The sequence below is a fragment of the Silurus meridionalis genome, chromosome 4 (assembly GCF_014805685.1).
Source record: "Silurus meridionalis isolate SWU-2019-XX chromosome 4, ASM1480568v1, whole genome shotgun sequence".
Classification (NCBI taxonomy): domain Eukaryota; kingdom Metazoa; phylum Chordata; class Actinopteri; order Siluriformes; family Siluridae; genus Silurus; species Silurus meridionalis.
In genome coordinates, this window is record NC_060887.1 from 13821085 (window position 1) to 13845611 (window position 24527).

At 35.2% G+C, this 24527-nt stretch overlaps 4 protein-coding genes across 6 annotated transcripts; 3 read left to right on the top strand and 1 right to left on the bottom strand.

Annotated features, from left to right (window-relative positions):
- The first annotated feature begins 1524 nt into the window (after positions 1-1524).
- On the top strand, positions 1525-7036 carry atg12 (ATG12 autophagy related 12 homolog (S. cerevisiae)). Its single transcript, XM_046846527.1, has 4 exons — positions 1525-1685; positions 3736-3872; positions 4342-4404; positions 6872-7036. The coding sequence occupies exons 1-4, from the start codon at positions 1577-1579 to the stop codon at positions 6929-6931; spliced, it is 369 nt and encodes a 122-aa protein (XP_046702483.1). The 5' UTR covers positions 1525-1576; the 3' UTR covers positions 6932-7036.
- Positions 7037-7172: 136 nt separating this feature from the next.
- Positions 7173-16082, top strand: si:ch211-149k23.9 (germ cell-specific gene 1-like protein). Of its 3 annotated transcripts, none has more exons than XM_046846521.1 (7): positions 7173-7487; positions 9059-9274; positions 12024-12194; positions 12340-12387; positions 12486-12638; positions 12778-12889; positions 15224-16082. In XM_046846521.1, the coding sequence occupies exons 2-7, from the start codon at positions 9064-9066 to the stop codon at positions 15591-15593; spliced, it is 1065 nt and encodes a 354-aa protein (XP_046702477.1). In that variant the 5' UTR covers positions 7173-7487; positions 9059-9063; the 3' UTR covers positions 15594-16082. The 3 variants fall into 3 exon arrangements, with proteins under 3 accessions (XP_046702477.1, XP_046702480.1, XP_046702479.1); XM_046846524.1 differs by having other exon boundaries at positions 12027-12194; XM_046846523.1 differs by lacking the exon at positions 7173-7487 and having other exon boundaries at positions 8727-9274.
- Positions 16083-16224: 142 nt separating this feature from the next.
- Positions 16225-19492, bottom strand: rcvrn2 (recoverin 2). The gene is made up of 3 exons (XM_046846526.1): positions 18892-19492; positions 16743-16854; positions 16225-16618 (listed from the first exon to the last, which is right to left on the bottom strand). The coding sequence occupies exons 1-3, from the start codon at positions 19270-19272 to the stop codon at positions 16533-16535; spliced, it is 579 nt and encodes a 192-aa protein (XP_046702482.1). The 5' UTR covers positions 19273-19492; the 3' UTR covers positions 16225-16532.
- Positions 19493-22215: 2723 nt separating this feature from the next.
- On the top strand, positions 22216-24340 carry LOC124384954 (transmembrane protein 100-like). Its single transcript, XM_046847978.1, has 2 exons — positions 22216-22473; positions 23163-24340. The coding sequence occupies exon 2, from the start codon at positions 23433-23435 to the stop codon at positions 23859-23861; it is 429 nt and encodes a 142-aa protein (XP_046703934.1). The 5' UTR covers positions 22216-22473; positions 23163-23432; the 3' UTR covers positions 23862-24340.
- The last annotated feature ends 187 nt before the right edge of the window (positions 24341-24527 follow it).

Below are 24527 nucleotides of genomic sequence, written 5' to 3' on the forward strand. Positions count from 1 at the left end.
GAAACTGAAATTCCTGAGAACAACTGGATGGTTGTCTTTTTCTTTTTAACAACTAATTGTCTACTGTGGCAGAGCTGTTTACACTGTTGTATATTAAGATGCCGGTTTGTTAGACAAACCTAAGTTATATGTAAACCACCTGCTGCTGAGAGAGAAATCGACATGGTGTGGTCCTTGTGCTGGTCTATCAGGCACAGCAGCATTGCTGGAGGTTTAAAACATGTTGTACAACTCCCATTTGCCCCATTGCTTTCATTCTATCTTTCCTGCTCTCAAGATTTCACAGGCTTATTACACTTTCTGTTGTGGGTCTAGCATTTGCTTTTTTTTTTTTAATGTAAGGCATCCATAGACAAATTCATAGCATGCCAGTGTTGAAAATGTGCCGACAAATTTGGCCACTAACATACAACACTATATGGTTAGAGTGAAAGAATTAAAGTGCTCTGAATGGAGTCCGGATCTCAACCCCTTTGAACACCTTGGGGATGAGGTGAAACACTGACTGCACTCCAGACCACCACATCCAATATCTGACCTCAATAATGTCATGAATGAATAATAATTCTCACAGACACACGTCGCAAAAATCTAGTGAACAACCTTCCCAGAAGAATGGGGGTTTATGTAACAGTGACAGGACTAAATGGGATTTTCAACAAGAACTAGGTTTTTTACGCTACCATCATTTCACAACATGCACAAGAATCATCTGTATGCCAGACAAGATGCAATATGTCTTTATTTACATCATCATTAGCGCCCTAATGTTGGCTCATTTTTTTACTGTACTAGACATCTGTGATTTTGGAAGAAGGTCAACGATCTGAAAATGAAAACATATAGTTTACATTTTAATGCTGCTGGTTAAATGTATGTCACTATATTTATATCCAACAATAATTGAGAGCATAGAAAAATAAATAAAGGGGAAAAAATTCTAGAAACTACTTAAAATACAGCAACAGCTCCTCAATGGGGATATTTTTTTTTTTTTAAGTAATGAGTTGTTACAATGCTTCTTGGTAAACTGACTGCTCTGAATAACTCATTAGGTGCAAACGAGTGTGTGACTGTGTGTGTAATAAACTAGGATCTCATCTGGGGTGTATTTTTGCCTCACAGCTGGTGGTCCCAAGATCAGATCAGATCAGCATTGGCAATGATTTCTCTATGGCAACTTATTTCACAAGTATGACCACACAGTTATGAGTTACTACTCATAGCGCAGTTTTTGCAGAACATGATCTTCAAGCGTTTGCTATAGATCACAGTGACCGTTATAGTGACCTTGACGAGGGTCAAAGTAGTTACTAAAGATTAATGAATGAACAAATTAGGAGATGGCCACAAGCAATATTCCAGGAATGCTGTCAAACAGTGGAGCATTGTTGTTGATAATAATGAATAACCGTTGTACTTTTGCAGCTAAAATCTCGAGGTTCACATGCACTCTCAGGATCTGTATCTAGGTATTGCTTTAAGAAGAAGAGTTAGTTAGAATGCTTTCTGGGACTTTTATTTTGAAACCTCTCATTTTCGCCCCACTCTGGTTATAATGTTTTCAAGCTAGACGATGTCTGACAACGCAGAATCTCCCACAGAACCACAGAAAGAAGAATCTTCTCCCCAGAATGTCGCATCAGATTCCGGAGACACTGCAAAGACGGGAGAAAGGAAAAAGAGTACGTTTTTAATCTGCACTAAGGTCTGCGTACAGTCAAAGCCAGCTAGTTATCCTGTTCGCCTGATGTGTTATCGTTGCGCGAGCTACTTCCGGGATGTTTGATTGACAGGCCGTAGGGCGAATGAAATGGCGAGATTTTTTGCGTTTCGCCCAATCAGGGAGCTGCTGGTCTTAAACACATCAGTGTGCTAGCTCTCGCTCAGTGATCTCTGTATTAGCCTTAAGAAAAAGACATTTTTTTTCGATCAAATGTTGCCTGCTAGATGTTTCACTTAAATTAACTGCTTATTATACATTTCTATTGACTACAGAAAGTACGTCATAATAAATAAATGTATAAATAAATGTTAACAAGATATTGTGTTGTAAGAGTTTTAACTGATAAATGTCAGTAGTGAAAAGTAATAAAGATAAGTCTATAGTGTATTTATTATTATTATTATTATTATTATTATTATTATTATTATTATTATTATTATTATTAAAAGTAATAACAGATTATACAATCATGTAATGCATATCAGCACTTAAAACGAAACAAAAACAAATAGTACACTGACAGTTCAGAGTCTGGTCATCACATTTCATAGCTTCAGGAATAAGAATAATAATTATTTTTCATTAGTAACTGAAGTTTTAATACTTTAAACACCAGTACTATTTTGGTGCCGAATGGTGAATATTCAATATTATTTCCATGTTTCAAATAAGTTGTTTAGGTTTCGTTGGGAGTGACGAGGATGGACAGGATTAGAAATGAGTTTATTAGAGGGACAGTGCATGTAGGACGTTTTGGAGACAAGGTGAGGGAGGCGAGATTGAGATGGTTTGGACATGTGCAGAGAAGGGACATAGGGTATATCGGTAGGAGAATGCTGAGGATAGAGCTACCAGGAAGGAGGAAAAGAGGAAGACCAAGGAGGAGGTTTATGGATGTGGTGAAGGAAGACATGCAGGTAGTTGGTTTGAAAGAGGCAGATGTAGAGGACAGGGGGGTGTGGAGACAGACGATCCGCTGTGGCGACCCCTAATGAGAGAATCCAAATGTTTCAAATCTTTGACTTGTGGCTGTTTAAGATTAAGAGTTCCTACAAGCTTCATGATGATAACGCTCTTGGATGTGGTCTTCCAGCTACTGTTACTGTCTGATTGTTCACTGATGGAGGCAGAATTGTTCATGGTGATTGTAGTCCTTAACCATTGTAGCAGACTCTTTATAGTAATTACAGCCCAAATCCATGCTCATAGTTCTTGAGTGGCTCAAGTGTTAAATGAGAATTATTTTAATATATAATTTAAATTTAAATATTCATTTATTTTGAATATGACTTTAAAAAAACAGGGGCAACAGTGGCAAGGAAAAACTCTCTGACATGGTATACAGAAGAAACCTAAAGAGGCCCAGACTCAGAAGGGAACCCATCCATATTTAGGTCGCACCTCAGTGACAAACTAATTGGTGGTGGTAGCTTCATGGTCAAGGCATTGGACTCTGGATCAGTGCCACTAGTTCAAATCCCTAAAATGTATAATGTAAATGAACTGTTGATTGTAATTGTAGTTCTAAGAATGTTCAAATATGACTTTAAATAGCATTGCTATTTTGGAGTAGCCTGGTGAACTTTAATATTCTGGTTTAATATGCTGGTTTACTGTCCTACAAACACATTTACCGGTAGGTTAAAGGTTTGGGGTTTTGGTTGTAGAACGGAAGCTATTTATTAAAGATTTAAAAGATTCAACAATAACAGCTTAGTCATTCATTCCCTCATCTTTAATGTCTGATTTATCCTGGTCAGGGGATGTAGGGAATCCAGTGCAAGAATTACAACTTGGATGGGATCCCAGGCCATTTCCAGACAATATGCATACATGTTCGCACAGAGTGTAAGAAATTGAAAAACTTGGAGAAATTCCACAAACACTCAGTTAAATGTGTTCAGTTCAGAGAATCATGATCACGAACACATTTATATTTATTATTTTCAATATTGTGTACTAATAATGTCTTTCCTATTTGTGCCTGTTTTTCTTTTTGGTTTTCCCAGTCGATGTGCTGTTGAAGGCAGTAGGAGACACTCCTATAATGAAGACTAAGAAATGGGCAGTAGAGAGAGAGAGGACCATTCAGTCTCTGGCTCAGTTCATCTCACGCTTTCTTAAACTCGAGCCCAACGAACAACTGGTACCCTTTTTTTCATCACACACATAGTTCATACAGTGAAATGGTGTCAGGAAGTGATTAGTCATCAAATTTCAAATTTTATACATCACATATACATACGTAGTATGACATGCAGTGAAATGCTTTATACCACTGTCCAGCATTCAAGTACAAAAGGAATAGAGTTTAAGGATATAAAAAAAAATTAATAGAAACAAATAAAATGAAGTAGATAATATAAAGTGTAAAACATAGAAATATATTAGAATATATATATATATATATATATATATATATATATATATTATATAATATATATATATATATATATATATATATATATATATATATATATATATGAAGCAGTATGTATGGCAGATATTGACAATACAAATGAAAGTGATTTAGTTTACATTATGTCATATCATGAAATTGTGCGAATTTTTTGCAGTGTTGTCTTACACATTTTTCCTTTTTTTTTTTCGTGCAGTTTATTTATATCAATCAGTCCTTCGCTCCATCACCAGATCAGGAAGTGGGTGTCCTGTTTGACGTAAGTCTTATGGACAATCTGGCCATGGCTAATTCTTGTTTTTATGCATATATGCTCTGGATTATTAGATTAGGAACTAATGGTTAGTTGAAACAAAGACATTCTTTTAGAATGAGTTTTGTTTCTGAGTAATAACCTTAAACTTGTACCGTGACTCATTGAGCAAGGTTTGGGTTGCACAATTTTATTTTATTTATTGTTTTACATTTCTGTCATCTGACAGGCGTACGCAATAGTATAAACTCATGACACAGTGTGATTTGTAAGAGGCCACACCATTTCCTATTTCTTAAAGACACTCCTGATATTGTTGTGTGTATTAGGAGATTTGAGATCATTAAACGAATGGTGATACAGAATATTGTTACTGCTGTCTTAACAGCACACATCATTATAGGAGTGAAATTGATCAGACGAGGTTTAAGAATGCGAAAACATATCCTTCATTAGTTGATAGATAAACTAATAAGGGTTTCTAGTTAAAAGATTCTTGGGTTAAAATGTAAGTAAACAGTTAGCGTGTGTGAATTTTGGAACTTGTATCACAGAACCAAATTATTAGAAAGAGAGAGAGAGAGAGAGAGAGAGAGAGAGAGAGAGAGAGAGAGAGGGGAACTACAGTGTACATTTATATTTATACATTTATATACACACACACATAATATCTCATTTATACACCTGAGCAGTTACGAGTGGAGGATCTTGTTTTAGGGCCCAGCAGTGGCAGCTTGGTTGTGCTGGGATTTGAACTCAGGTCCCGTGTCATAACCACTTGAGTTACCACTTCCCAATTTATGTAGATATGCAAGGCCTGTGGAGGTGCAGGAAACCATAACAATATGCTGTGCCTTAATTTAGATTTTTTTACTCTTTCCTTATAATTACACATATAATTATAATATGTGAGACATGATTTCATAACGAATAAATATTTGATCAAACGAATATATAATAGCTGTAATTGTGTAATTAGTGTGATTAGGTTCAGCATGTTGTCCTTACAGTTCTTTAAAGAAAAAAAAACCACACACAAACAACGTTGTAGCACCAGTGATTGAATCATTCCGATGAAATCCGAAGAATATTTGTACGTTTTTCCTATTTCCATTTTTCTGTGTTTCGAAACTTTGACTGTATAATACCATGAATATGAGTTCCTACAGACAATGCTCTTGGAAAAGGTCTAAGAATTAATTTGTTTTAAACATGAATATTTTCTCACAGGAACTTTACAAAGCATGGAAACATTATATAAACCTTTTATTATATACAGTTTTTTTTATACATTATTGTAATTAGCATGTAGCCTTATTGCCATTGGTTAATAACTTTCAGCAAAAAATCCACTTACAAACTGAGCCTGTATTGAATACAAGAATATATAACAAAGTTTAATTTGATGTGAATTATATAAATATATAAATAAGAAATGTAGTCATTCTATACTGTAATACAATATGCTGTAGTGCATCATAGTAATATCGAACACTGGTCCCCAACCCCAGGGCTGCGGACCGGCACCGGTCTGTGGGTCAATTGTTACCGGGCCGCACAGAGAGAATACATAACTTACATTATTTCCGTTTTATTTATTATCTGATTGTGAATGATGTTTTATTTTGGAAAATGACCGGATTCTCTTCACCACATCTGTCTATGACTCACTCTTGATGCATGTGAAGATGCCTCGGTCACATGTCTTACCTCCATCCACTACCTTCTTAAAGGGGCTGCTCCGGCCGGTAACATATAATACATTACCGCTAAATTTAAACCCCCAAGCTAGCAAAATGAACAAAACACAACAGTGAAAAGTGTAACTTTCCTCATGGTTTGATTGTTGGTTCCAGATGGGCTGTTTTTAGTATTTCAATAAAAATTTGTGAGGATATTATGGAAACAAACTGACCCAGACTAGACAGCTGAAGACTGGAGGTGACATTTTTGTCTAATCTTCAACTGTCTAGTGAGTCTGTGTCCATGATTCCCTGATTCCTGGTTCTTGGCAGACACGAGTGGAACCTTGAGGTTTGATGTTTTGTGGGTGCTGTTATGCTTTTCTGCTCACCAGGGTTGTAAAGAGTAATTATGAGTTACTATATCCTCCTGGCAGCAAGAACCTGTCTGGGAAATTTTCACTCTTATCAACAAGGCATTTCCTTCCACAGATCTGTCGCTCGCACAATGTTTTTTTTGTTTTGTTTTGTTTTTTTTTTGTTTTTCCACGTCATTCTGTGTAAACTATGATGTTTTTGTGTAAAATTCAGAGGCGATCGTCAGTTTTTGACCAATTCAAACCAGCCCATCTGCTACCAGTTACAGAGATCATACTGTTTCTACATTCTGATGTTTTATATGAACATTAGCTGCATGATATTTTGGATTGTTGGTTTAGATAACCTAATGAATAGGCTGTTGTACAGGTATTCCTAATGAAATAGTTAAAAGTCTCTTTTTATGCTTTCAGTGTTTTGGCAGTGATGGGAAACTGGTTCTTCACTACTGCAAGTCACAAGCCTGGGGATGACACACACACACACACACACACACACACTTGTCAGTTTTTTATAATGACCAAATACTTTTCTTTTTGTCTTTATGTAATAAATGTAAATAAATTATTATGAACGTATTTCAGGTTTCTTTTCTTTTGTTAGAGATCTCTCTCAGCATATTGTTGCATGTTGCTGAGGCAGAGGATTACCATACACATGTCATCTAATGTCTGTAGTGTTCAATCTTGTTGTCAATGTTTGGATTATTTTTAAACAAGACCCAGGATGTGATTTGTGCTGTAACAGTGCAGTCGCTTTGGCAGAGTTGCTAGTGTAAAAATGGAAGGAATGAATGTCTGCGTAATAGAAGAAAAGATGGACTAACAGATGGAGGGATTACAAAAAGGAGGAGATTCGTGAAGGCATGTAGAGAAAATGAGAAAAAGCTTGACAAGCGTGAGAGGATAAAGACATGGCTGAGGGCCATTTCTGCTCTGTTCTTCCCAGAAAATAGGAAACGGAGACAAAGGGTGGACTGGGAAGGGAACTGTTCATTCACAATTGTTCATTGTGTACTTGTTACTGGAGGTAGGACAGGATTGCATTTTTTTAGTTTTTGTTTTGTTTATTTAATGAGCTCAACATTTTTTTTTTAGATTTGTTTTTTAAGTTTATTTGGATAAATTATGCTGGGTCACTCAACAGTAATCAAGCAAAACAAAAAAAAACTCCAAATAATTTCTCTTACTGTAGTTTTTGTAAAATGTTATATCCAAAGGGATTCTTTATTATTGTTTTTAGTAATTGACTATTAATATTTTTATATGAGAATTTTGTTATAAAATGACAAAATGATACAAACCTTAATTTTATTTTATTTTTTAATTCAAGTCAGTCTAAGATTTCAATTTGGCTTTTAAATATTTATTTTGTTTGTTTTGTTTTGTTTTTTTGCATATGGGTTGCAAAGACATTCAATCAAAGAACTAAGAAAGAGTAAGTCAGGCTCTCACCTAGTCAACACACACACACACACACACACACACACACACACACACAAATTCAATTTGTTTAAAATAGATTCATATAGTTTTCATCCAAATAATTGTTTAAAAAATAATTTCATCTGAAAAACTGCATTAAAATTTCACACATTTTGGGGCAGAGCAGTCGAGTAGAATAAACTGGTGTTGTCCAGAATTATTGGCATCTACGGACAAAAATAAGAAAGAGATATACAAATAGATACTACTATTATTTATTATCCCTATATATAACATTGTGTTTGTCTATGTGTCTCTCATCTATGAATTTGTCAGAGACGATGAACCAAAACATTCTTCTAATTCAACACAGAATAACTTAAATAAGCACAAAAACACATCCTCTAACACCCTCTCTGGATCTGACCATTGCTGAGACAGACTGCAATCTGAATCGAAGCGGAAAGTCCAAAAGCACAAACTTCCAAGCGATGTTTGACCGCGTCACAATTCCTCCAGCTCTGTTGGATGCTACAGGATGTGACTCAGTGCTGTTATTCTCTCTGGCAGACCTTCTGAATTGTATATTTAAGTTAACACACCCATATATATATATATATATATATATATATATATATATATATATATATATATATATATATATATATATATATATATATATATATATATATATATCCAAATGCCCCATATATATATCTACTCGTTTCACAAAGGTTGCCAATAATTCTGACAGGTATTGTAATTTTATTAGCTGCCCATTTTGTGGCTTCTTGTGATCCCTTGAGGGGAAAATATTAGGACACAATATAAATGCTGGTTCTGTACTTCTTTTTATGTTTAGGAACTTTGTTAGTAATCTGTGCTTGTGTGATTTGCGTGCTTGAAGTCATTTTTTTATTATTTCTACACAGATATGTGATAAATGAACGGAAAATGTTGACTCTGTTATGCACTGGGACATTTTATTTAATATGCTATGGGTTCACTTATTTGCTTAGAAGGACACACCTTGAACACCGAACCAAACTTGATTTCCTATTTCTTTTCTTTCTTATTTCTTTTTTACCAATGATCTCTCCAGTTCACACCAAACATTTATATTGATTCATAATTAATAGTTATCATAATGGGATTGCTTTTGGTCTTCTCTTTTAGCCAGCATGTTGGAGCACATGCCTCGACGCTCACGCTCATTTCTCTGCCTGTCTTTGACCTCTCTTGCCTTGGCTTTGTCAGTGCTGGCCTTTAGCACCTCCTACTGGTGTGAGGGAACGCAGAAAGTGGTGAAGCCTCTCTGCCTCTCACCTGTTAAAATGGAGAAGTGCAGCCAGAACAACAGCCAGGCTTCTGCAGTGAGCACTGTGCAACCAGGTAACAAGCAATACCAGGCAAGAGTGATGTGCAAATAAGCTTAGTTCTACTAAAACTTTGAGCTATATTATGAGTTGCTCAGTAGCTCCTGGTTCCATAATCTCAAATGACTGTATAAGACTGTAGAAAGGTACTCGTAATCTTACATTCCAGTGCTCATGTTAGTTCTCACTCTCCAACGTTCTGGATTGTTTAAAGACTATAATCACACTCTTAATATTAACCAAATAATGACAAGGTTCCTCTTTTGAGTCTGGTTTCACTCAAGGTTCTTCCTCATAACATCTAAGGAAGTTTTTCCTCGTCACAGTCACTACGGCTGCTCATCAGGGATAAATACAGATTGCTCACCTTAACTGTTAAATTCTGTTAAGATGCTTTGAGACAATGTCCGTTGTGAAAGCGCTACAGAAATAAACTTGACTTGACTAAAAGCCAGCATACGGATAAAATCACAAACAACAATAATCATAATAATTTAGATAGGTTGATTTGTTTTTGTTTTTATAAACCAGTAACTAAGCATGAAGAAAACATCGATTAACATGTCGGTACTGTATTGTCTCGAAAGTCTTACTATCTTAATATTAAGCACTAGGAATAATAAGGCACATGACAAGGATTCTAAAGAACCTCTTAAGTTTGTCAACACAGGATTGCGACTGAGCAATTGAGGGTTATTCATCTGGCTCAGTGTCCCAAGAATGGCAGCTAGAAGGTGCTGGGATTTTACCTCGTGACCTGCCAATCAGACATCCAACATCTTATCCCCTGAGCTGCCATTTCATTTTGTCTACATTTGACAGACAACCTTATCCATAGACTCTATCAATTACTACATATTGGTTCATTAGGACGACTTTGTTGGAAGAAAATATAGTTGAAAAAGCAAGGTTGTTTTTTTTGTTTGTTTTTTTTTAACTGGAGAAGTTAAATCATATTCCTAACCAAATATTAACATAACATAAGCATTCAGGTTATTTATTACTCCAATCAGTTTTCTGTGTATCTGATTCTTAGTATTTCAGGATTTCAGAGATTTATTTCTTTTCTTTTTTTTTTACATTATTAATCAGTCCAACCTTGAAATTTGCTAAAGCCTGTTTTATTTAGTGTACCTTCTATTAATATTGGTACCAGTCATAAAGTGTGGCAAAAAATACATAAAGATCATCAGGGACGTACACAGACATTTTGAGGGGCAGGAGCTCAAGTGGAAAAAAGTGCACTTCTCATAGTATTTACATTTTTTTTTTCAACAAAATGTTAAATATATTAACACAACTGATTTACTTACCAATTTATTTAAATTCCCTCACACTCAGACAATTGTTTCATGTTTTCAGGTGTCGTTTCTCCATTAAGTTATCCTGCATGCCCATGATATAATGCCTTGGTAACTTATCACATGGTAGCTCACGAGTCATGGATGGCAGCAAGACAAATTACCTATATTTGCCTTTTGGATAATTAGCTGTAAATTCTAGGCAAATGTAGATTAGTCTTTTGTTCATAACCACTCACCATCACAAACACAACTGGAAATATTTTTGCAGGGGACAGGAAAAGCCTTGCACAAACAGAAACACACACACACACACACACACACACGCACACACACACACATATATTCATTTATAAAAAATAAAAATAAAAAAACTCTAGAAGAAGGACAGATGCTCAAGCCCCCTTTGATGCCTATGTGTGCACGTGACTGAAGATCATACCCATTGATTAAAACATGATAACCTTAAAATAAATGATATACTGTATTTGTTCAATATTCAAAATATGAGCCTAGATCTGTTACAAATTATCTGTTAAATTTGACAATATTTGACATATTTCCACTTGTTCGGATATCAGTTTGTGCAGTACATGTTGTTCTCTTAGTACTGTTCATAACAATCATACAGTAAGCGGGTTACAATGGATACAAATGAGATTTGAAATGAGATTGTGCAGGACAAAATGTGTTCAATTTGTCTGATCTGTTAAGCCTACCAGATCGGATTTGGCAATACATCTGACCTCCTAAATTACTTTCTGAGATAATATTAATTACATTTACATCTTAAGCTCCCAAATCCCACTCTAATATCTGATTAAATATAAAGTTGGAACAAAACCATTCAAGCTTGTTATGAGAGCGAAGTATACATACAGGCCATAATTTATGATCTGTACATCTGTGACTTTTGTATTATATATATATGGTGTGGTATGCTATGGATTTAAATCCAAATTGAGGTTGTTTAGTTTCCTGCTTTAGACCGTGGAAGGAGTGTAGGGTCACGAACTTTACATTGATCCAGAAAGATCACATGAAGTGAAATTTGCACATAGTGCACGCGGTTTTATTTTTCATGTTCCTTTCTTGTGCCAACATTTTCAGCTTTTCAAGTTCTGTCTTGCGTTAATTTCCAACTTTTGTTTTTATTTTCACAGTGCCAAGTTATTTTTTTCTCATACATGAGCACATAGTTTTGTTTTCACATGTATTTACTTGACTTTTTAGGACATTTTAGGACATAACTTGATACTTAAACATAACTAATGCATCATTGCATGTGAAATACGCTGTAAGAAACATAGTGTATAATCACATGTAAAATGTATGCGACTTTTACACAAACTTCATACATACTGGTATATATATCATTTCTTGATATTGATATCAATAAAAAAAAATAGCTTGAGCTTTGTTTTAATGTCAAATATCTGAACTTTAATCATTCTGTTTGTCCAGAAGTTCCCTCTAATTGGACAATGTCAATGATCCAGAGAGAAGCACACAACAAGACTCAACAGACACAGTTAACTAACGTTGTGCAGTACATTTGGGAAACGGGAGAGGACAAGTACATGTTTCGCTACTTCCATGCAGGATTCTGGGAATCTTGTGAGAAACACACTGATGGTAAGAGACCGTTAAGGGAACACATGTAATAGAATTTGTACGTCGCTCTGGAAAAGGGCGTCTGCTATATGCCGTAAATGTAAATGGAACGAGAGGGAATATTATAGAATGATGTTTTGAAAATGTTTTGACTGTTATTCCGCAGGAGAGCGATGTCGAAGTTTTCTAAATCTAACCCCTGAAGATACGCATGGTGAGAATTTTGGGTCCATGCTTTAAACATTTATACATGTATATTTATATGAATGCTTTTCACTTTATTATCTTTGTCCATCTGGTTTTCTGTTCAAGGTGTTCTTTGGTTGTCTATGATATCTGAGTTCATATACATCGGTCTTTTGGGAATGGGATTTATGCTGATGTGGTTGGAAGTTCTTTGTTCTCATAAAGAAATGCATGCACTTAAAATCAATGCATTTGCAGCCTTATGCACTGTGCTTTCAGGTATGAGACAAACTCTATGCTCTATAGCATTTAGGGTTTTCCTAGTTCTAATGTATATAGTGCGGCAAAGTAGATACTGTGTATTTGTTCATGTGTTTTTGGTTTTTGTAGTGCTTTGTGCCCTTTTTATCTCCTTAAGGCCTAATTGGGATGGTGGCCCACATGATGTACACCACAGTTTTCCAGTTAACTGTGATTATTGGGCCCAAAGACTGGAGACCTCAGAATTGGGACTATGGCTGGTCTTTTGCGTGAGTGTTCTCATCTAGTTCTTTAATATACATATTCACTTCATAATTTTATTTTTATTCAGACAAGACAATCTGTTTTCTAGAATTTACAATTTCAGCCATGTCCACACAAACATTTTAGTTCGAAAACTAATTTTTCTATCCGTTTTGGCCTTCTGTCCACACTAAAACAGTGTTTTCAGTCAACAAAATGTAGTTTTGGAAAGTTCTCCCAAAGTTGATACATTTGAAAATATTTTTGGAGGCTTTTGAAAATGATGACAAATTTTTGTCATTGCCGCAATGTTTCAAAGAGCTGTAAGAAACATAGTGTATAATCACATGTAAAATGTATGCGACTTTTACACAAACTTCATACATACTGGTATATATATCATTTCTTGATATTGATATCAATAAAAAAAAATAGCTTGAGCTTTGTTTTAATGTCAAATATCTGAACTTTAATCATTCTGTTTGTCCAGAAGTTCCCTCTAATTGGACAATGTCAATGATCCAGAGAGAAGCACACAACAAGACTCAACAGACACAGTTAACTAACGTTGTGCAGTACATTTGGGAAACGGGAGAGGACAAGTACATGTTTCGCTACTTCCATGCAGGATTCTGGGAATCTTGTGAGAAACACACTGATGGTAAGAGACCGTTAAGGGAACACATGTAATAGAATTTGTACGTCGCTCTGGAAAAGGGCGTCTGCTATATGCCGTAAATGTAAATGGAACGAGAGGGAATATTATAGAATGATGTTTTGAAAATGTTTTGACTGTTATTCCGCAGGAGAGCGATGTCGAAGTTTTCTAAATCTAACCCCTGAAGATACGCATGGTGAGAATTTTGGGTCCATGCTTTAAACATTTATACATGTATATTTATATGAATGCTTTTCACTTTATTATCTTTGTCCATCTGGTTTTCTGTTCAAGGTGTTCTTTGGTTGTCTATGATATCTGAGTTCATATACATCGGTCTTTTGGGAATGGGATTTATGCTGATGTGGTTGGAAGTTCTTTGTTCTCATAAAGAAATGCATGCACTTAAAATCAATGCATTTGCAGCCTTATGCACTGTGCTTTCAGGTATGAGACAAACTCTATGCTCTATAGCATTTAGGGTTTTCCTAGTTCTAATGTATATAGTGCGGCAAAGTAGATACTGTGTATTTGTTCATGTGTTTTTGGTTTTTGTAGTGCTTTGTGCCCTTTTTATCTCCTTAAGGCCTAATTGGGATGGTGGCCCACATGATGTACACCACAGTTTTCCAGTTAACTGTGATTATTGGGCCCAAAGACTGGAGACCTCAGAATTGGGACTATGGCTGGTCTTTTGCGTGAGTGTTCTCATCTAGTTCTTTAATATACATATTCACTTCATAATTTTATTTTTATTCAGACAAGACAATCTGTTTTCTAGAATTTACAATTTCAGCCATGTCCACACAAACATTTTAGTTCGAAAACTAATTTTTCTATCCGTTTTGGCCTTCTGTCCACACTAAAACAGTGTTTTCAGTCAACAAAAATGTAGTTTTTGGAAAGTTCTCCCCAAAGTTGATACATTTGAAAATATTTTTGGAGGCTTTTGAAAATGATGACAAATTTTTTGTCATTGCCGCAATGTTTCAAAGAGCCGAAAGGAACATAAACCCCAGGTGGAAATGTTTTAGTGTGGATGAGCAATTTTGGCATTTACTTAAATGCATTGGGGACAAACCAATACAATTATAAAAATATTCCAATGACACTGACAAATATTCAAACTTTTCATTTAATACAAGGTGCAAAACAAAACATGGTGCAAAGGTATGACAAACTGTATAAGTTTGTATATCACATACTGTATAAGACATATACAAGACCCAAAGTCATGCAAAAATATTGTACATATGCCTGAGTCTTGGCTTGTACATAGGAATTATTTGTAGTGTTGTTTGGTTGTGCCTTTACTTGAGTTTAGAGTTCAGCTGTGAAATGACTCTTTGGAAGGGGCTTTATTTAAACTCATGTGGGTTTGAATGGCTCCAAAGTCCCTACCAGATGGTAAGAGAATGACTGAAACATTGGATTGTGTTCTTGATGTTCCTGGATGTTCACTTTATGTAGCGCTGTGTGTCTTAGTTTTTTATTGTTGGTAACTCTGTTCCTATGATATGGTGCACTCATTTTTATGACCCTTGAAACTTCTGAAAATTATCTGTCCGCTTTTTGGGTCTCTTCAGCCTTCTTAATTAGTAAAAGTGCTTTTGTGACTCTTCAAGAGACTTATAGTCATTTTTGCTTGCCGGTTCATCTCCTTCATTCAAATCTCTTTTTCCTGTTTCTATTTTTTCTTCAGCATGGCCTGGGTGTCTTTTAGCTGCTGTATGGGTGCTGCTGTTCTGACCGTCAACTCCTACACCAAAACTATCATTGAGATTCGCCGTCGAAAGAGGCTGCGTCTGGAGGAAGCCTGTGCAGTTCCTTCCTATGATGAGGTGGTTTCAGGAGGTGGGATCTATTCTATCAGTAGCCTACAGCAGTGTGCTGATAGAAGAATCAATAGCATGTGGCTGGAGCATGAGACTGTTGGAGAAAAGACAGACCTGGACATCCCTATGCTGGTGCTGATAGGGGGATGTGATCCAGAGCAGTGTGAGGACTGTGAGAGGGAGATGGATGTAATGGAAAAGGCCATGGAGAGAGAGGGAACATACTCTCTATGTTAATGGAAGCGATGTAACTTGCTAGATGTGAAATACTGATAGTGAGGGCCTCTATACGCATATGACCTGAAAAATGGGTTGATGTCTTAGGCTGGATTCTGAGATCCCTTTAAAATGTAATTTCATGAGATCTTAAGTGGATTACACTTACAGGGGATAAGGGCACAAATCATTCTGATATTTCTTTTTTAAAACCACTCTAGATTTGTTTTGTGGGGGCTTTTTTCAGTGGGTGTGAGCAAATCATTTACACATATTTTACATATAAAATCTGCATGTGGTTTCTAGGCTAAATAGTTTTTGGGGTTTTTTATGTGTACGACATAGGCTTTCATTTTTTAAAAAGAAATCTCTCTGCCTGCATAGACGTTTCCTTGTGTTCACATGTGTATCTTCAGGGTTTCACAGGTTACACACAATCAAAATACCTGACACACACACACACACACACACACACACACACAATCAAAATACCTGACAGGTGTCAACATTGTTTAGAATTCTCTGGAGTTGCAGATATACTGTCTAGTTAAAGAGCAGTATATCTACACTGTAAAAGATACAATCCTTTAGCTTGTCAGCAAGTGCCAGCTTCTGAAAGCTTTTTAAAGAAGTCACACACACACACCAACACTTACTTCACACTTTTTTCAAAATTTTATTCCATCAGAAACAAAGAGACAGAGACAGAGATTTAAATATCTACTACGCCTCCTCCTGGTGGCACTGGTGGTCAATATACAACAGACAGTATCTACAGACCAACACACCGATATGAAGCTAACACAATAAATGATCAATTCCACCTGCCTCTTAATAGTACTAATGTGTATTACACAACTCAAAGACTTTCAGCTCAACTGCAAAAACTGAGGAAATCGCAAATCATTTTATTTACAAAGTAACTTGAAGCCCCAGAATGGGTCCACCTTTATGTTTTTTTTATTTGAGGGGGTTGTACTGGATTAGATGGAGGGCATTATCATTATCCATCACTCCCTGAATAAACTCCCCTTCAGCCAACCGCTCTGAGAGACAGAGAGAAAAAAACATTTTATTTTATCTTACCGCATAACAGCACAAATATTAATAATCATTCATATCCAATGTATATGTAATTTCTACATAATCTCTCCTGATCTGGACTCTTACCATTGTCTTTCTTTTTAAAGTAAGACCACAGTTTCTCTGCTCTCTTCTCTGGTGTGTTTTCATCTGCTGGAAGCTTCTCTTGGTCTTCCTTGGGAATCATCTTAAAAATAGCCTATAGAGTAGAAATTAGAGAACTCTGAAGAAAGTACAAGAGAATTATGAAGATCAGGAGAAAGTACTGAAAATGTAATTTAGTTGTATTAACTTAATACCACTTCACTCTCTCCACACACTTCAGTATTATGGGATTTCAGTATTATATATTTTATGTAGATTCTTGAAATATATACTATCTGCCCAAAGGTTTGTAAACATCTGACTATCGCTTACCTTTCATATGGAATTTCCTCAGACTGCTGCCACAAGTTAAATTCACTCAGATGCCTCTGTATACTGTAGCGTTACAAATTTTCAAAACTGAAACCAAGCGGCCCAAACCTTGTTACAGCATAACAATGCTCCTGTGCACAAAGCTTTCTGTGGTTATGATGGAGTGAAAGATATCAAGTGTCCTTCACAGAGCCCTGACCTTAACGGCCCTGAACAATTTTAAGATGAAGTGGAACACAGACTGCACCCTAGGACTTCCAGCATGGCATCTTACTAATGCTCTTATGGTTGAACACTAATCCCCACATCCACACTCCAAAATCTAATGTGAAACCTTAGAAGTCTGGAGTTTATTATAACAAAATAAGACTCTGAAATATGGTGTTTAACAAGCACATAAGAGTGTTATAGTTGAGTGTTCACAAACTTTGATAGCTAGCTAGCTATATATATATATATATATATATATATATATATATATATATATATATATATATATATATATAGTGTACAATCCCATTTCCATTGCTTAATTGAGTTTCGGGATGTATCACTAAAAAGCATGAAAATGTTCAAGCCATTATAACCATAAACCTTTAATTAATGTGTTTTCTTAGTTGGTTTATTATTCAAAATAAAATAAATTCATGCAAGTGTTTGTTGTTTGGTTAATGTCATTTGTATTGTATATTAATCCTTGAATCCACGTTTTTCAAATTATCTAATGTGTTAAATAATGTAAGTTAAGGAAACCTTATTATAAAGCTTTACAAAACATTTGTCACCAGCACAACGGAAGCAGGGAAGATTAAGGTCCTTGCTCAATGGGCCAACAGTTGCAACTTGACTATGTTTATACCCCTAAAATTTGTACTAGTAACCCAAAGCCATTAAACCTTAGATACTGCTGTCTGAGATTTAGATGTCTTTTAGTGAATATGTTAAAACTGTAGCGAATAACTTATGATTTAGTATTATTTGGTTTTAAATTAATATTGTTCCTATAATTTAGACAATGCTAGTAGTAGTAAGTAGTACAAGTTAGAAATATCCCAATGTTATTCCACTTCTAATTATAAATTTATTGCGGATGGTACTATAGTTATAGATTTAGACATTATTTGTAAAACATATTTGTTATCCTCTAATGGTCACTTTACTGTCCATAACATTTCTCTTTGTAAAACAGACTGCAGTACTGTACACATTCACAAATACACTAAATCTTTAAATAAATTGAGTGAATTATCAGTGTAAGAGCAGGACAAGTCAAAATACTATTTTTAAAATCGACTTAAAGACAAAAACCAAATCCAACAGAGCCTATTTCTATTTCTGCTTTATCATCAATCAACAGTAAACCTAAATATAAAAAACCTGCTATTATGTCATTAAACTAGCATGACACTAGACCTGACACTGGACTAGGCAAGTTTTTCCGAATGTTTTTTATTATTATTCATGCTTTTATATAATTATGATTAGAAAATATTTTACTATTGAGCTATTTTCTTCCTGTAATGATCAGTGAATTTAGAAACAGAGTGAAAGGTAAAATATTAGACATTATAATGCATTTATAATGAATGTAATTAAGAAACAGCACTGTTGCCTAACCTAGGACAGTATTATACTCTGTGAATAGGAAATGGAAATACAGGCTAAACATATACTAAATTCAGTGCCCTGTTTATTCCAAAAGTATTACTATTAGGTGCCAGGGTTAGTATTTTCTGACAGCCTTAAACATGGCTGAAATTATTGCTTGAAATGGCCTCACTGTATAATCAAGCCTTAGCAGTTATTCAGAAGAACTTACATTGCAAATTTCTGTTACTTCTGCCTTGGTGATGTAGCCATTCTTGTCAACATCAAACAGTGAGAAAGCCCACTCCAGCTTCCTCTCTGTTTTTCCACCTGATGTCATATGCAGAGCAATTATGTATTCCTTGAAGTCTAATGTCCCATCGTCATTTGTGTCAAATGATCGAAAGACGTGTTTGGCGTATGTAGTGGCGTCGCTGTCAGGAAAGAAACGATTGTAGATCTGCATAAATTCATTCGGTGCGATGCGTCCAGATGGGCATTGCTTCTGGAAGTTCTCGTACCACTGGCTGAGCTCGTTCTCTGAAAAATTCGTTGTTAGTTTCAGGTCTTTTAGGATCTCCTTGGACATTGCACTGCTCTTGGAGTTGCCCATTGCTGGTTCTGGATAGAGGAGCAAGACCTTCAAGTCACAGGCAGCAGTTCAAGCTTAAAACCTGAGCCAAAGACTGTCTAAATTAATGAGATTTCTTTTCTCCTCCAGTAAAATGGCTGTCTTCAAGAATGGAGTGAAATTGTCTGCTTACAATAAGGATTACAAAATGTGACTTAGTACCAGAGAGCAGAGAGAAGAGAAGGGATGAGATACACAGTGGGTGGAGAAGGACTTAGGCTGTAACCTCTGACAGCAGGGCTAAGTCTAGTAAAGGTGGATTTAATTTGCTTAAGCTCTTGAGATTCGAAATAACTTTTATATTTCTACAATTTGAAAGATTTTACTAAAGAACAAATTACATGTTAAACACAACCACAATGTTACAAGTGTGAAGTCACTGTACATATGGTACAGACATTTTTCAATATTCAATCATTTGCTTCTGCTTAAATTTTTTAATAATTATTGTTGAAATCATTAAACCAGAAAAGTTAAATAAAATAAAAAATAAAGAAACTGTGCAACAAGGCGACAACTACTTGATTGTGAAAACTCTGAAGAAACCACATACATTGTTAAATGCTGATCATATGTGCCAATTAATCGATGGCCTTTAAGCCCTACCATCTGTTCTATGGTTCTTTTGTGGAAAGCCACCTTTTCACCCTCCTTTTCCTCCTCTCTTACAAGTTACTTATATCGAATTAAAGCCAACATGCAGGTCGAAGGGTTGCTTAATGTCAACTTCCCATATGCTCTTTAGGAGAATTCTAATTTACTCTCAGCATTGTGGGTCAAATCTGTAGACATGATACAGTAAAGCTTCCTTTGTTTTTCAGCACAGAGTAAACAGGCCCAGCTGGGGTGTTTGGATCACTGTTCATTTACTTTTGACTTTGATCCGATTTGAATCTTTCTCTGGATGCTCTAAACTTAAGCTGGTAAGTTTTTTGGGCTTCATGTCACGTGTACACTCACGTCTTCCCAGAAGGTTACTTGAGGCCATTTATTTAATTTAACTAATTTTTTTTATTTTCACACCAATGACATTCAGAAACCATTTTCCTATTTTCTACCCATTTAGATTTTCGATCATATGATATTAAATGCTTCCGACTCGATTGTTAATTGGCTTGAATGTATTTTGGTTAATTCAAACTTCAATATATTTCTTAACAATGAATACAATTATTCTTATTTTCACATATTCTTTTAGGGTTTTTATCTATTTTACATTTAATAGAATAAAATCTACAGCACTGTCATATAAAAGTACATTTTCCCTGATCATATTGACTACTTGGATGCATGCCTTCATCATTAAGCTTTTTTTTTTCTTTTCTTTTTCATATTATATATTATATTTATTTAACATTATTTTAATTGCTATTATCTATTTTATTCTGCCCTTTTCTCTTTGTCTGCTTCTATCTTTGGCCCTAATTATACAGGGATTTTGGCTCAACTATTTGTGGCCTTTGTGATCCCATTTTTATTGGATTACTTCCTAGGACCAATTACATTGCAGTTGCCTCAACAATAAACTTCTTGAGGCTACTCTTATACAAATTTTACCATGTTGACATGTAGAGATTTGTTTAAGGTACTGGTATTAAGCCCAAGGAATCTCTAACCGTAGTGGAACACAGATGATAAGCTTGTGTGATATATTTAAATAAACTTTGTCATCATTGGAAAATGAGGTTATTAATACAAATATTAACTCAAAAGAATCTTAGATTTTCAATCATGTTTTGAAATTATCAGTGCAACACTGGTCTTTCATGTTAACACACACACACACACACACACACACACACACACACACACACACACACACCCCAAAGATACACACTACAATTCCAAAACTTCAGAGTACAACAACAGAAAATATAATTTTTTTATGTTATAAACCAAGTTAACAATGAGCAGGCTTCCATACTACATGTAAAATATGGCCTTCCCTAAAATGTATAAATGTAAATTAATGTGTACCATTAAGATTTTTTTGTATTAAATGTGAATTGCGTCTATATTATTATTATTATTAGTCAGTCTCTCATGACAAATCTGTAGCTTATTTTTATCATGATTCTGGATTGCTTGTAATTTTCCTATAATGTATAAGATTCTTTGAATGTTTCTACTGATGGGCAGCAACATAAATCTTTCCTCAGCATGTATAAGCAAATTATTGCTCAAATAAGTTGTAGTTTGCTACCACCCTGTTTCCTTAGAAGAAAACACTTGTGATGGGATATTCGTTCAGCTCCACCATCGGTCTTAGACATTGCTACTGCTAAATAAGCATTGGTCGTCTAATGCAGAGAATTTCAGAAGTAAGCTGAAGCTAATTGTGTCTCGAAGTTAAAGCATTTAAACACTGTGCCTTCTGTTTTAATGGCTTACAGTCTTCCAGAGTTAAATGCATTTTGGAATGAATCAATTCATAAATGAAGAATGATTTAATATGGATTCTACTAAAAAGTGCATTTACAGTGAACCATGTACTCAAGTGCTGTGAGAAAAGAAGAAAAGTGAAGTGATGATTCTTCTATAGGTTGCTACCAGACAGGATTTTAAACCTCTGTATACTCCATGTATTAACCATTTATTTTTACATACATACTTTTAGGTAACGTTTCAGTTTTTATACATTTTTTTTTGGTCCTTCAACAACTGTTGCATAAAGACAGGATGGGAGACACAAGGGGCACAAGGGAAAGACCAACAGAGTGGACAGAAGGGGGAAATTTCTTTAGAAGAAAAAACGAACTTTCTGCGTCCAAAACAATGCCTTCACCGAAAGTCCAACCAAAGTCTTTAGTGAAAAAATGTGATAGAGAAAAGGAAGGGAGTGGATCTTAGATAAATAGGAGGTAATGGGTCATAATGATGCTTAATGACAGACATGGCATTCCTTCAGAACACAAAGAGCACGGAAAACAAACAAATGATAACGCAAATAATAACATTAGCTAAATAAAAGCGCCAGTTTCTGACTTTTTGCCTTAATTGTACGTGCTCTTGCCTTTGAGACCCAAGTCCTCAAGAGAGACGAAACAATATTTAAAAATCAAAAAACAAGTCTGGATATTCCTCCAACATGAATTAATGTAATCAGCTTGGCTGAAATGCGACTCTTTTTATTATTATTTGTGATTTGTTCAACGGGCTGAACATTTGTAAGCAAGGTAAAAGGTAAGCAGGATTTCTTTCTCCTTGTTATACTTATATTACTGATCATTTTTATGTTCTTTTTTTTTTTTTTTACAAATGACTAAATTTTAAGTATTTGTGGAATTCCATTTGATATTCCTGTTCTTTATCTTTTTTAAAGAAAGGCTGAATTTGTATTTAAAGAAACTGGCACTGGTCTGAATACTTTCCTTTACTTTTTTTGTATGTATTTCATTCAGTAAGTAATTCTGTTTAGTTGCAGCTGAACCAGATTAAATGCAAAGTGGTTTGTGAAAGTGTACAATTGATATATATATAATTACTTGTTTTATTATATTATTATTATATTAATATTATATAAACATCAGAAGAAGGTCCTTAGAGGATATACATTTCCAAGCTCGCCACACATACAAAGTAATGCATGTACACCAGTTTTATGCTCAGCAGCCATATTTATAAGTAGATATTTCATGTTGATGAATTGGAGTATTTGCTGAGTGTATTATATGCCGTGTGCTCAATAAAAGCTCTCGAAATGTTTTTCTAGGTGTTACAGATTCGCAGAAGTATAATTTACTGATTAGCAACTCAAATGAATATGGGAAATAATGCTGCAGATTTTGCCATTATGAGCTTCTTAGACTGTATTCATAAGTCAGCATGAACAAATAAATACTAATAAATGTTTCCCATTGTCTAAATGACAGGATCTAAACCAGAAAAGGAAAGAACTGCTGAAGCATTTCTGATAAGCCGTAGGAACTTCTAGAGGGAGCTGAATGCAGAGAGCAACACGATTTTGGACAGCCCAAGTCATTTTATTCTGTTGGACTGGCATGAAATAGGACTTTCTGGATATCCGATTCCCTGATGTGTAACTAAAAACGTGCATGAGAATGTTTTAATAACCTGCTGTGACAGAAAAGAAGCTGGTCAGGAGGGACATACTCACCTAAGATAGAACTGCCACATTTACCATGGAACCCATCCTTGATATCTCCGCCATCTCTCACCCGTCCTCCACAGTGACATATGACCCTAAATCTGAAACTGTGACTTTCCCAAGCGGGGTGGTCTCTGTTGCGGGAGTCACTGTTGTAACCGGAGGCACTGAGCTGTCTTGCAGCTCCTGCATGTTGGCTTTTGGGTTTTGGGGCACTTTGGTTGGCCTGAGTGCACTGTGTGTGGGACTGAGGGAACACTTACTGCTAAATGACGGCAATATTTCAAATCTGCTGGCTTTGGGTTTGGCGATCCTAATAATAAGTATAGGTGTTATGGTTGGAGTGTTTGGGTTTCGTTGCATAAAGAAGAAGACAGGGATTTTGAGAACAGAGAGGGAAGAAGGAAAAGTTGTGCTAGTTGCTGAGGGAGGGCAGACTGTCATAAAAACAATCACTGTTTGAAAGTTGACCTACAGATTTTAAATGTGAAATACTGATATTTTTATAAGCTACTGATAGTCATGAATTTGTTTGTAAATGGGGAATAAGGATATTTAATATTCAGTTTTTACCATCTCTCTCTCTCTCTCTCTCTCTCTCTCTCTCTCTCTCGTTCTCTCGTTCTCTCTTTCTCTCTCTCTGGACACTAACATAGAAAATAACACAGGAAACAATTAGCTGACTTTCCTGTGAGTAAAAATGGAAACATTTAAACATTTCCTTTGTAAACAGAAAACATGCATCGTTAGAAAGTGGTTCAGGAGTTCTGTCTGAATTCCAAAACTGTCTGAAATGTTAAATGGTAATTTCTGTAAAAAATACATATCAAAATTTTGGCTTTTTTATTGAGAGAAATATGTTCTTCATAACAATTATTAACAACCCTGTATTTTCTGTACTCAGTATGATGTTACCTTTTTAATAAAATCATTATTTTGTGACTTTTTAAACTGTTGCACAAGTTGTTTTTTTAAGCATAAGAACATTATACATATTTACACTATACAGTTCTCTTCATGAAATTTCTTTACTACTAATAAAACATTTTTGTTCTTATTCAAGTGAATGATTTTGAATGATTTGTCTTAAAATTTCAGGATCTCAAATTCAATCCTGAGCTCTGGCTGT